General features: G+C 32.9%; 2 protein-coding genes across 7 annotated transcripts; both read left to right on the top strand.

Annotated features, from left to right (window-relative positions):
• The first annotated feature begins 742 nt into the window (after positions 1-742).
• Positions 743-2,692, top strand: LOC7464098 (uncharacterized). Of its 5 annotated transcripts, none has more exons than XM_024587542.2 (4): positions 743-969; positions 1,477-1,625; positions 2,136-2,208; positions 2,403-2,692. In XM_024587542.2, the coding sequence occupies exons 2-3, from the start codon at positions 1,503-1,505 to the stop codon at positions 2,187-2,189; spliced, it is 177 nt and encodes a 58-aa protein (XP_024443310.1). In that variant the 5' UTR covers positions 743-969; positions 1,477-1,502; the 3' UTR covers positions 2,190-2,208; positions 2,403-2,692. The 5 variants fall into 5 exon arrangements, 4 of the variants coding, with proteins under 4 accessions (XP_024443310.1, XP_052304115.1, XP_002323246.1 ...); XM_052448155.1 differs by having other exon boundaries at positions 2,251-2,692; XR_008057653.1 differs by having other exon boundaries at positions 744-969; positions 2,136-2,242; positions 2,285-2,692.
• Positions 2,693-8,498: 5,806 nt separating this feature from the next.
• LOC7464097 (microtubule-associated protein 70-1) lies at positions 8,499-13,074 on the top strand. Of its 2 annotated transcripts, XM_002323209.4 has the most exons (11): positions 8,499-8,858; positions 9,375-9,460; positions 9,854-9,919; positions 10,005-10,175; positions 10,324-10,494; positions 10,609-10,764; positions 10,877-11,023; positions 11,537-11,608; positions 11,693-12,214; positions 12,318-12,493; positions 12,828-13,074. In XM_002323209.4, the coding sequence occupies exons 1-11, from the start codon at positions 8,615-8,617 to the stop codon at positions 12,844-12,846; spliced, it is 1,830 nt and encodes a 609-aa protein (XP_002323245.3). In that variant the 5' UTR covers positions 8,499-8,614; the 3' UTR covers positions 12,847-13,074. The 2 variants fall into 2 exon arrangements, with proteins under 2 accessions (XP_002323245.3, XP_024443000.2); XM_024587232.2 differs by lacking the exon at positions 9,375-9,460 and having other exon boundaries at positions 8,587-8,858.
• The last annotated feature ends 276 nt before the right edge of the window (positions 13,075-13,350 follow it).

The following is a 13,350-nucleotide window of genomic DNA, read 5'->3' as shown; positions in this document are numbered from 1 at the left end:
CAACACATGATAAATTTATCTTTAGCTTTGTTAACCTTTTAAAAAATATTTCTCAAGATTACTGCTTAAAGTACTGAGAACTAGAGTATATGGAATTCACCCATTCAACACATAATTTAAGGCAAACCCATTGGTCTTTTACAATGACTTCGGTGCATTTTTTTCACCTGTTTTACATGGCAGATCATGATTATCTTGGTGAAGTTTCAACAATTTAGGAACAAAAACATTCTCTTAATTTGAAAAAATTATTATCATTCATCCACCCTCGTAAAATAGGGAGTTGTATAGTCATTTCATGATGAATCTCGTGTAATTTATGTTAGTGATTAGTGGTGAGCTTGACCCATGTAATAATTGAGCTTTGTATCATGATTACTGAGCTTGATGGTGATTAACCAAACTCTTAAGTTGAAAGCAAATAAAGAGTAAAGAAATGTTATAGAAAAATATTTTTGTTTATATATTTGCATAGATTTTAATGTGGATGACACGCTTAGAATTGGATACATATGCTTTTAATGCACAAAAAATATTAAAAAACACCCTTATAATTGAAATCTACGCATTTAATACAAAGTTTATCATACTGCAACTATACGTGGATCTCAATCACGATTTTAATTAGAGAATAAATTAATTAATGATGTGCCCACCCGAGGGACCTAAATTTTTTAGATGTAAAAAAAAAAATTGTAGGTTCACAAATTTATAAATTCTAAGCCCATTGAGCTTAGAATGATGGGCTTCATTGTGCCAGACACTTCAGCAATCAAGCCTCAAACGGGCTATCTTGAGGTTCCCCCTTCGCTCATCCAACTCTGCAACAAACAACACAGCAGCAACTTGGTCGACACAAAAATAACCAGGCTTTGAGGCTCTCGTTCAATCTCCTAGGTTTTGGGTCTCAAAGGAACTGTCTTTATAAGTTAAGATTCTGGTTTTCGGTGGAGCTACCTTGTATAACAGGTACATGTCTTCTCTGTTTTCTCATTTTGTCTAGTACTTAAATTTATTATTTCTGTTTGATTGCTGAGAAAATGAAATGAAAAGAAAAGAAAACGAAATATTTAATGCTTATATCTTATTTATTTATTATTTACACGAGATTTTGTGGAAATTGGCAAATGGGAATCAATATACACAGCCTTAGAAAGCATTCCTGCTTTAGGGGGACCAAAAAAATCCATGCTTGATGGGCCTATTTTGATTCTTACAACCTTTAATTGATCAAAATTTTCTGTCTTTTTTTGTATTACTGAAATGGGTTTATTTTAAAGAACTGAAATTTAGAACAGAACAGTAGAGAAAGAACAAGCTTTGAGGTGGATTTGTGTTTGCTTATGATTTTAGCTTGATCTGCTAGGGAGTAGGGAATGGTTTTGATGAGGGAGATTTTCCCGGCTATTATTGAGCTCATTTAAATTTAATTTAGTTATTAATTTTTAACATGTCAGCAATAACTCATGTTTGCAGATAAAGAATCTTGACTGGAAGGAAAGATGCCACATAGAACACGGCCGATGACTGCACTCTTGGTGTTCTCTGGAATCAATGTGGTCTTGGTATCAACCATTACTCCAGTCTATGATTTTGTTTGCTTCCTTCCTTACTGGGAAAGAAGGGTATGTTTGTAATCTTCATTCCCATTTCTTTGTTACTAGAAAAGGTTTTTTTCCTCAGTGGAGAATAGGGTTTTAGCGTTGTTGCATTAATTTGTAAATCAGTGTGAGATGAAAGCTTGGTAGATAGAACGATTTATTGTGTTAATTATTGAAATGAAATCATAAAATGTTGAGCGTGTATTACCAATGCTTATTGATTGAACATGGAGTTTAGAGAAAAGAAGACATCCTTAAATCAGTAGCACCATGCACGCTAGTCCACAAAGTGGTGTTGGGAATTACAAAGTGGAGCAAAATCTCTTTTATAAACAATGTTTCCTTTGTAAAGAGCTGATTTTAGTTTTAATCAATCATATGAGTTGTTATAGTAGCATTGTTTATATCTTTGTGAGCTTTTGAAATATTGAAAGAATAATGAACAAAAACATCTCTTTTGACATGTTGAACATCATATTTGGTGATTGTTGTCACTCTTCTTGTTTTTTACTTGTCTTGCATTTGTTGTTTTAGAGAGAACGCTGCCGTCAGGAACGCCAAGCTGCCTTAACAAAGGATTCCAAATGAATAGAGATGAGTCTTTGAGGTTAGAAATTTATGATGATTGGTTTGTAATTGACCTTGTGAGGTTAGAAATTTATGATGATTGGTTTGTAATTGACCTTGTGACGTTTAATATTCGCCTACTTCTTCTCCCATCAGAATATACAAAAAAAAATGTTAAGTTTAAAACTTCCTTGATCAGAGCATATAATGGCACCTGGTTCAATTTTGTAGCAGAAAGATTTCATGGAGAAACTTGATTGAGGTATCAGAATGGCTCTCTGAGGTTTGGTTGGGAAGCGTGTGGTAGGTTTAGCAATACTATTTTTACACCTGTGACTTTTCCACTCTAGCTGGATCCACCTGACGACATGTTATTTAAAGAGAAATGATAGATTTTCCTCACAGGTTTCCGTTAGTTGCGTGTCTTTTATGCTTTAGCCATGGTCATGCCTAGTGTTACAGGGACTACCATTGATGCAAACTTTCAACTGGAAATCCCTTGAAATTTAAGCTATTACTTTGTACATGGTGCCATAGCAATCAAATTATACAAGCCAAATAGCAGATCAAATCAGACGATGTGTATGTATTTTATATTCTCCAACAATGCAGTTGATTCGGTGATATCATTCCGCCGACCATGGTGCCAAAGATGCCATCCAGCGGCCACATTCCTTGCCTGGGATTGCAAAACGAAAATAGTTTGAATTGGTCAATCATTTTGCTAGCTGGAAAACTTACCTAACAACCCTACCTATGACATTGACATTCTAGTTATTTGCCAAACAAGTTCATGAATCATGGCGCCTTGAGCTCCCAGGTTCTGCAACAAGAAAGGGGTAAAAAAAAGGGTTTAATTTTTAGATTTGGTTTTTGACAGAGCATGTTTCATGGATAAGTTACCAGTAAATTGTGCCAGTCATACAAGTTGATGGTTTGATAATCATTCAATCCTCCTGTGAAGCCTTTCAGGTTATCTTTACTAGCATTGTAAATTAGCAATTGGTATCTTCTTCTGACAGCCCCGAGGGGAAACTTGGAGCCTGGAGGTTCAGGAAATTGCTATTGTAACCAAGTTACAATTTTAATCATTATGTAACTAAGTTGCAATTTATTTAACTAACAATTTAACTATATTAATAATTTTTTCAATAAAACATATTTGAATCCTAATTGTTATAATTTATTTAATTATTATGTAACCAAGTTCCAGGGAAGGAGACAGAGAAAGGGACGTCTAAAATGACAATCCTACAACTAAAAAAAGTGAAGTTATTATTATTATTATTATTATTTTATTTTATGATGCCAGATCCGAAATCCAACTCCAGCTCAATTGGGTCCCTAGTGATCCACATCGTAACCGTACAGAGAACCCACGCGTCCAAAATCCAGATATTTTTGTTGGGAGTTACGAGAGAATGCACACATGATCGTGGGATAAAAATCACTAGTAGTCCTTCAAGTATCAATGCTCAGTCAGATTAGTCCCGTGCCTCATGTTTGGTTAAAATCATTTGCTGGTTTTTGTTTCAAATATTTAAGAATAAGAATAGAAAAAAAAATAATTGTTTTATCAATAAAAGAAAAAACAATAAATTTTATTACAATTTTAGAAAACCTTTTTGTCTGAAAAGAATGCTTACATTTTTTGAAAAAAAAAGTTTCCTATTTTTATTGGATAATTGGACCCGAACCTTTGTAAATTGTAATTGATAATGTTATTCTAAATTTACAAGAAAATTAGGATCTCAAGCGATATTGTCCCTTGGCCCATGTACTTATGTACTTTGTGGATGTTTTTTAAACAACTTTAATGGATATATATATATATATATATATATATATATATATATATATATATATATATTAAAAATAACTCTACTTGTGATGAAAAAAATAACCGAACAATTTAGAGAAAATTAACTGGAAAAACAAAACCTAGAAAGAAACTAAATGAATAAGTTATTTTTTAAATTGATATAAAATCACAAATAAGGAGCTTGTAGTGTTTTTTTTTAAGTATTTTTGTTTGAAAATATATTAAAATATTTTTTTTTATTTTTTAAAAATTAATTTTGATATACAAATAAAAAAATAATTAATTTAAAATAAAAAATTATTTTAAAAAAAAACATTTTTGATATACAAAAGTAAACGGGCTAAGTTAGTAATCACTCTGCTTTTGAATTGTAACATATATATATTCCTCATCCAGCTTGTCGATGCTGGTAAATAAGCCAATGCCCAGAAAGTATATGGATTCATGATCATGATCAAGATGCTTATAACAACTTTCCTTGTACTCACCAATATATTGAAGTTTTCTTTTGACTATTTATCTAATGTAACCTCATAATATTCCTGGTTTAATAATTAGTATTTTTATTTTTGACTCTTCTAAATAACTTTGTTATTGGAGATGCTACGAAGAAAAAAAGCTGATGTACTGTATTAGCCTCGAAGAATTGAGGCATAATGAATTTTGTTGTGAATAGTTTTATGATTACTCAAAAATTTAAAAAGCACAACAAAATCCTAAATAAATTGGGCAACTAGATAAAATAGCTTATAAAATACCCCACAAAAAAAATCCCATATACAATAAACAGATTTTGTTTTGGATTTAACCGAAACTGATCAGTTTTAATCAATTTTTGTTTTGGTCTGATTTTGAATATAATATATATAAAATTTTAGTTTGATTGTTTTATTTTATTAAAAATTAAACTGAATCGAACCGATAACAACATCACTTGTTTAGATAACTTGTTGAATTTTTTTTATATAAAAAAAGATAAATGTCTAATGTATTTTTATATTTTTATTTTAATAGTCTCAAGCATCCAAACAATTTTTTATATTAATTTTACTATTGTGACTTCTTAATAGATTTTTGTAAGAATCAATAGAAACAATTAATTTTTTTATATTACATAACATCTTTTTACCTAAAAAAGTACAATTTAAATGAAAATATAGTTGGAAAATCTCAAAAAATGAAAGGATGTCATTAGCTAGAATTTTTTAAAACCTAAGAATAAAATTAATATAAAAAATCATTTAGTGGTAAAGTTAAGACTTGTATATATATATATATAAAAAAAATTTAAAAACTACCCTTTTAAAATTCTTAATATATACATGCATGGGATATAGGTTTAGTGGGTTTTACCTTGAAAAAACGTCACTTGAGAAAAGAAATATAAGAGGTGCGTACGAGCCACTTGGATCTTTTAACTCCTAGATGACATGAGAGGTTGGCATGATCATAAATAAGGGGTTGGTATGATCGATCAAATGCTAATATATATTTGAAGAATTATTCATGGTTAATTTTTAACCCATGATCATAGCCAAAGAATATAAAAAAGCCGCCACCAACATCCACATTCGTGGGTGTGTAAAATCAGTGCATGACAAGGACGAGCTTATCAATTAAAACTTCACAAGCATAGAAATAATGGAGTTAAGTAGGTCCCGAAAAGGAAAAGCCATTAGGTTAGATTCAAGCTGTGTCATGTGCCCTCCAAGCTTTCTCACTCGCATATGCGTTTGTCCCATCTGGTACTGTGCCCAGACACTTCCTTTTACGATATCTCATGATCTGTGTGTGTCTGTGTGGGTGGCTTCTTATTTTCCGTGTCTCTCCTTGCTTTCTCTCTAAACTTCACACTGTTCCACTCCACGTTACCTCCACGCAGGAATTGCTTGATCAATGGATACCATTTGATCTCATCTTGCCTCGATGGCTTGTCCCTTTTCTAGAAAAAGACTAGGCTGTGAGGCCATGGTACTGTTGCCTGAGAGCCCACTGTTCAGTCTCCTGCCATTAATTAATAATATGTTCTTGATTCAACCCTAACAAACACCTTATCAGATCTATCTAGCTCTGCTCCTCTCCGGGAAGTAGACGTTAAGGTTGGTCAGGGTGTGATCATCGGCATCCTGACAGCTTCAAGACATCAGTTTTTTTAGAAAAGTAGGAGAAGAAAAAGAAGAGGCACTTTGCTTTGCTTTTTGGTGGAAGCAATGAGTATTTGAGTGTCACCACTTCAACGGTAAACTGTAGTTGTTGTCGTTTGGTAGCGCATCAATTAAATTTTAGCCGTTGTAAGTGACCAAAATGAATGGCGACTGTTGGGTTTGTGTTGAAGCACGGGAGAGTAATTGTGGGTATTGATCATCCGAGTTATCGAGGTTGGAGGTTTTTTTTTTATTTAAAAAAGTATGGTATAATGTTTTTATTTTAAAATATATTAAAATAATATTATTTATTTATTTATTAAAAATTATTTTTAATATTAGCACATCAAAATAACTTAAAAACACTAAAAAATATTAATTTAAAATAAAAAAATTAATTTTTTTAAAAAAACACTATTAAAATACAAAAACAAATAAACTCTTAATCCAAATAAATTATATTAACCTAGAAGAAAATTATTTGAAGTTGATTTGAATTTAATCAAATTAACCGAATTATTAAAAAATTATTCGAGTCAATCAGAATTTATCAGATTATTATATTTTTTAATTTATCAAGAAACTTAATCTTGAAAAAGTTTCTAATAACAGATTTCTCATGTAAATTTATTAGATTGGACTGGGCTGGATTTAATAATTATAATTATTTAACCCAATTGATTTTAATAAGTTAGCTCGATGTTCCAAAGCTTCTCTAAACTGAGTTTTACTTTAAATTGTTTTATATATTTATCTAGTTAAATTCAGATGACAAGTTAACTCCTAATCTAATCAAGGTAATATTAATTCCTAAGCAGCTTTTGATAAAGAAAGAAAACTAAAATGATACACTTTTGAACAAATTATTTAACCTGATGACTTTAGATCAACTTGACTGTCCCCTAATTAACCCCGATCCAAAACTGGATTAGACACCGAATGCGAAGTAACGACAACGTTAATAATTACGAGGACTGTGTCTAATTAGAGAAGGTCTCACCATAACATGGGTCCCTATGATATATGATCTCTTCAATTGAAATGAAACCTAGACTTTATTATTATTATTATTATTATTATTATTATTATTATTATTATTATTATCATCCATAACTTCTAATTATACGATACAGATACTTTATGTTTTTATTTTTAATAATTTCCCAGTTGAAATTCATTTGTCTCGCTTGACTTGGTGATTCTCTACTACTTAATCAACACCAACTTCATGTGACTCTTCTGTGGAGAATACATTGTGAGCATATCACATCATTGCTTTTAATCAATGGTGTAGAAAATTTAGGAAATTTTGAGTCATTAATAAAGGAAGATGTTAGGTAATACAATCATCATATTTTATTATTCTCTTCTTTAACCTTGCAAGAACAATTAATATTTTATTTGGTATTAGTTATTTTTTAAAATATTTTTTTAAAGAAATTATTTTTAATATTATTATATCAAAACAATCTAAAAATACAAAAAAATTAATTTGAAACAAAAAATAAAATAAAATATTTCTAAATTATTTTAAAAATATTTTTAAAATATAAAAACAAATAAATTCTAATTATTACCATATTATAAAAAAATAACATATTATCTGCAACAATCAATAGTGTCATGATAAATGTCTAGATATGCTTATTTTCGTGGATAAATTATGTATACCCATGATAGCACATTTAATTTTCTTATAAAATATTTTTTTTATATTCAAAACTAAAATAATATCATGAAACATAAACATACCTCATCTAAATTAATACTTTGAATACTCTTTTAAAGTTTTTTTTTACTGGACATAACATTATTCATATTTGACATATGAACAATAAAACATTTTTTTTTATTGGCAAGTCTGTATTATAAATATTAAAATCTTTCATCGTGCAATAGGAATATGTATATATTCATCTCCTTTTCTATCTTAGATGTGAATAGAAAATTATACCAAGCAATTGTTTTCTTAAAAGAAGATAACTAATTTAATTAAACTGACCATGAATTTCCTTTTTTAAAAAAGAGAAAAAAATAATTTAGATACAAATAAAAAATATTTAAAAAATTATCTTAAATTTAGCAATTTAGATACAGATAACTAATTTAATAAAATAAATAAATTCAGTCTTGATGTACACGAACCAAAACTGAAGAACACCACCACTATAAAAATCAATTCAACTATCTTTATCCAATTCGTAGCGACGTGTTAAGCAGAGGGGCGTGGAGGTGCATATAAAGGCATGGAAACTCAAAACACAGTATCCTTTTCTCTCTTACTCACGGTCTTAACAGCTTTTTAATTAATTAATAACCAGCTTCTCTCTCTCATTTAAACCCCCGCCTAAACCCCCACCCTCCCTCATTAATCCCCTCTATATTAATCCTCAACTCTCGCTTTCTCTCTCCAACTTCACTAATCACTAAAAGCCATCTTTACATGAGCTGAGCCACACCGGATCATTTCTTTTTCTCTAATGGCAAGTAACCACCACCGCCACATTATCAGCAACGGAGAAGCCGATCCTGTTCCGAAGCCGACACTTACAACGTCGGCTTCGTTCAAGTCACGGAGGCTGGTCAAGCAAAATGCGAACAACAACTCGAATAGTATTTCAGCTCTCTCCCGAGCCGGCTCTGATGTCGATGAAATCATCACTCTCTTACACGGCTCCGATCCCGTTCGCGTCGAACTTAACCGCCTCGAAAACGAACTTCGAGGTATCAATAGTAATAATAATCATTAATTGTTTTTCGCGGAAAAGTTTTGTTTTCTCGAGAAAATTAACCTAACTTGTGATTTTTTTTAGGATTTCTTTTTTGGAGTTGATGATATTATAGAAATTCAAACAATAATAGTAAAGAATTTGGAGTTGCATTTCGTGTTAAACTACTTCGAGGTGATAATAACCATTCATTTTACCGGAAAATTTTTGTTTTCTCGGGAAAATCGCTCTGCATTCTCGATAAAGTAACTTGTATTTTTACGTTCTTCGTTATTGTTGGAATTTAGATTGGATTTGGTGATGTTAGAGAAATTGAAACAAGAATAATACAGAATTTGGAGTTGAATTTTTGTTAAATTAGAACTTTAAACTGTATTTAATTAAAAAAAGGACTCAATGTGTGAATTTGTAATAAAAACAAAGGTTCATTTTTTGTGTCAATGACTGTAGTTAGTGATGGCTTTAAATAGAGAATGAAGGAATGGTGGGATATTGTGTGTTGTATTTACAGATAAAGATAGGGAATTGGGAGATGCACTTGCGGAAATCAAATCGTTGAAGAATTCGGAGCGATCGAAAGAGAAGGCAGTCGAAGAGGTGATATATATTGATATCCAGGCCCCTCAGAGTTTTTTGCTCTTTAGATCAGCAATTGAAGTTTGCATTGCTCATTGTATCGCCAACTGCATTGATTTTGAGAGCATAAATATGGGCGAGTTCCTTCACTGCCTGTAATTAGCTTAAAAGTTCATGTTTTGAAAACATTGAGAATGCGAGTTTTGTGTCAATTGATATGTTGACATGTCAATGCTTTTTTACTTGTTTGCTTTAATGGTTATATGTAATATATTCTGTTGAAAGGTGGAGTTTTAGATCCCAGATGTTGGAAATGTCAATGGGTTAGAGTTTGATGTGACGAAAGATATGTAGTTACATAGACATTGCAAGGAATGAAGATGCTTATTCCTTTCTTTGATTTTGTTATGTCAGCTTACTGATGAGCTAGATAAAGTGGATGAAAAGCTTAAAGCTACTGAAGCTCTTTTGGAAAACAAGGTATTCTGAAGTTATTGGGTTTGCATCCTGAAAAGCTTATCAAGTCATTTTCTTCTTAAAATAAGGAGTGCATTATTATTTGCAGAACCTTGAGATTAAGAAAATAAATGATGAGAAAAAAGCAGCTTTGGCTGCACAATTTGCTGCAGAAGCCACGCTACGAAGAGTCCATGCTGCTCAAAAAGATGACGAAATGCCTCCTATTGAGGCCATCATTGCTCCACTGGAGGCAGAACTTAAGCTGGCCAGGCTTGAGGTATATCTTGAACTCGTGGAGAAAATAGTTAATATTAGATATGGATATGAGAGTAGTATTGTGAAATGTTGTCATGAATTTCTTGTCTCGTGTTCTAAAATGAATGCTGATGAGGGTTTCTGTTTATGCATGATCTTTGATATTTTAGGTAGCAAAATTGCAAGATGACAATAAAGCACTTGATCGGCTCACAAAAGCTAAGGAAGCTGCTCTACTTGAGGCTGAGAGAACTGTTCAGATTGCTCTGGTGAAAGCATCCCTGGTTGATGACCTGCAAAACAAAAATCAAGAGCTCATGAAGCAGATTGAGATATGCCAGGTTCATCTTTTAAAGTTGTCCTTGTGCAGGCTGTTCATGAAAATGAGGGTAGTTTCCATGAGCTGCCAATGGTATCGCAGACTATTCAGTTTAACATTTCTTGCATGCTTGCAGGAGGAGAACAAAATCCTAGACAAAATGCATAGGCAAAAGGTCGCTGAAGTTGAAAAGCTGATGCAAACTGTTCGTGAGCTTGAGGAGGCTGTCTTGGCTGGAGGTGCTGCTGCTAATGCCGTGCGAGATTACCAGCGAAAAGTACAAGAGATGAATGTAATGACCACTACTTTTTAATTTCGGGACTTCATTTCTTCCACAATATTGATGGTTGCTATGAGTTTATCACAAATTCTCCGAAGTGCTTCTGACTTTTAAGCCGACACAGGGGGAGAGAAAAACTTTGGAACGGGAAGTAGCTCGTGCAAAGGTCTCTGCGAACAGGGTAGCCACTGTGGTTGCAAACGAGTGGAAAGACGGTAATGACAAAGTTATGCCTGTGAAGCAATGGCTTGAAGAAAGAAGATTTTTTCAGGTTTCTTACTATTTCAATCTCCCTTTTTGGTTCTCTGTTATGGATCTCTGAAATAATTTAGCATAAGTGAATTCGAATTGGATAAAAAAATCTGTTTTATTTGGTTATAATTATCAACTAACGGGAGGGGGAGGTTTGTGACCAATACAGATATGCCAAATTTCTTTCTTGACACATGGCAGGATTAAAAGTGATCACGTTCTATCTTTGCCCCTCTTTGGTAGACAAACAAAGGCTCTACCTTAAGAAAAGTTTTTCATGAGTTTCCATTACTAGGGATAAAGCAAAACCAGAACCCTGAAAACAGTTCAACCGGGAAGAGGCTTCTCTTGACATACAGTTAACTGCTGCCATAGCTCGTTGCCTAGTTCTCAAATTTGCAAATATATTGGGATGTCGTGTGTTGAAAGTTTAATAAGTGCTCGGTTACCTGTTTCAAGAAAAATTTGGGGAATTGGGGGATAATGCAAGACTGTATTATATTTGATCACGCAATCTTCTGTATTCTTCCAGGGGGAAATGCAACAACTTCGTGATAAATTGGCAGTTGCAGAGCGTGCTGCCAAGGCAGAAGCACAATTAAAAGTAAGTCAACCCATTCTGTTAAACTATCTCCTTTAGTGCTCCATCAACCACTACTAACAGTACACTGATTGATGGCTTGCTTAGGAAAAATACCAAATAAGATTCAGGGTTTTGGAGGAAAGGCTTAAAGCACCAAATAGTATTTCCCGTGAAGGAAGAAACACAAGCAACGGGCCTTCAAGACGTCAATCTCTTGGTGGAGTGGAGAATTTTTCCAGATTGTCCTCCAATGGTTATTTATCTAGGAAAGCCCCAAATTCACAAGCTGGTTCTCTACGGCCCAACAATGCTGTCACATTATTGAAACATGCTAAGATGTCATCAAGATCATTTGATGGAGGTAGTAGATCACTAGATGATAAGTTGCTTGTAGGTGCAGCTGGTAAAGATAATGGACCTCCGAAAGCCTCTGATCAGACTCATAGTACTGAGAGAACTGAGACTGGAGAGATTGAGAATGAAACATCAATTGAAAAATCAAAATCAGAGCATGAAGATTACGTTTCAGGAGTTTTGTATGATATGTTGCAGAAAGAGGTTATAACTCTGAGGAGAGCCTGCCATGAAAAAGACCAAAGCCTTAAGGACAAGGATGATGCAATTGAGGTGAGGAAATATAGAATATAGCCATCCCTTTACATCTCCCAAGGACTTCCTCTCTATCATCCGTCAGTAATTTAATTTGCTGTTTTGGACATGGATAAATTAGATGTTGGCAAAGAAGGTCGATACATTGAACAAAGCAATGGAAATTGAGGGGAAAAAGATGCGAAGGGAAGTCGCTGCAATGGAAAAAGAAGTTGCTGCTATGCGAGTTAGCAAGGAGCATGATCACAGGACACGACGCGGCAGTGCTCCCAGGGCTTCTCAGTTACTCTCCTCAAGGTAATATTCTTTCTTGCAATGGAGTTTTAATCTGGATTGCATACGAAATGGGGCAGTTGGGACACTGTTTTGTTGCTAGTCTGCTCTGCATAAAGATAGGTGTCGCCACATGATTACTGCTTTTTTTCCTCATTATCCAATGAGAACCGAGATTAACTAGTGCAAAATTGAATTACTGAAATCTCTTCATCCTAAAATCTTCAAATTCTATGCTTGGTACACTTCACCTGATCTTTGTCTCGTGGAGAATTCACTAGCAGCTCATCAAAGCAAAGCATTTTCCAGTAAAGAACTTTCCTGAAATTATTTGTTTTTAATACTTGATTTATTCCAGGAGTGCAAGAAATTCTTAGGCTATTGATGCAACAGTGAGACAATGACCAGACAAGGGCATGCTTGATTATTCGGATTTGCAGTCAATATGTTTTTTCGCCGTTTTTTTGTTCCTGTCTCCATTTCTGAAGCTGACTCCAGGTTTCCAAGGGACATCCTGTCTTGTATATTTTTGTATTAACATTATTAACATCAAAGAGTCTTAAGGTCAGTGTGCCATTAATTTAATACACAAAGTCTCTCTCTCACTCTCTCTCTCTCTCTTTTGAGGTATAATGGCAACTTGCAGCTGCAACCAGAAGTATAATTGGATGATGATATATATATATATATATATATATATATATATATATATATATAATTTAAAATCTCATTTTATACATTTGAAGATGGATTAAAATGAATCGAAATGTCTAAGGAGTTTCACCTGTCATGTCACTTCACTAATTAAAGAGTGGTCTTTTTAACTAAAAATTATCATTACTTAACTGTAATATTAATTACATTTTATCCAACTTAATTGT

This window comes from Populus trichocarpa, chromosome 16, assembly GCF_000002775.5.
Source record: "Populus trichocarpa isolate Nisqually-1 chromosome 16, P.trichocarpa_v4.1, whole genome shotgun sequence".
In the NCBI taxonomy this organism is placed as follows: Eukaryota; Viridiplantae; Streptophyta; class Magnoliopsida; order Malpighiales; family Salicaceae; genus Populus; species Populus trichocarpa.
The sequence above is the reverse complement of the archived record's forward strand: the minus strand, read 5'-3'. Positions and strand labels throughout refer to the sequence as shown.

Coding starts and splice junctions, on each gene's coding strand:
- LOC7464097 (XM_002323209.4), top strand. CDS start 8,615: ATGGCAAGTAACCACCACCGCCACATTATCAGCAACGGAGAAGCCGAT. Junction 10,495..10,608: donor AGCAGATTGAGATATGCCAG/GTTCATCTTTTA, acceptor GCATGCTTGCAG/GAGGAGAACAAAATCCTAGA. Junction 12,215..12,317: donor ACAAGGATGATGCAATTGAG/GTGAGGAAATAT, acceptor TGGATAAATTAG/ATGTTGGCAAAGAAGGTCGA.
- LOC7464098 (XM_024587542.2), top strand. CDS start 1,503: ATGCCACATAGAACACGGCCGATGACTGCACTCTTGGTGTTCTCTGGA. Junction 1,626..2,135: donor TTCCTTACTGGGAAAGAAGG/GTATGTTTGTAA, acceptor TTGTTGTTTTAG/AGAGAACGCTGCCGTCAGGA.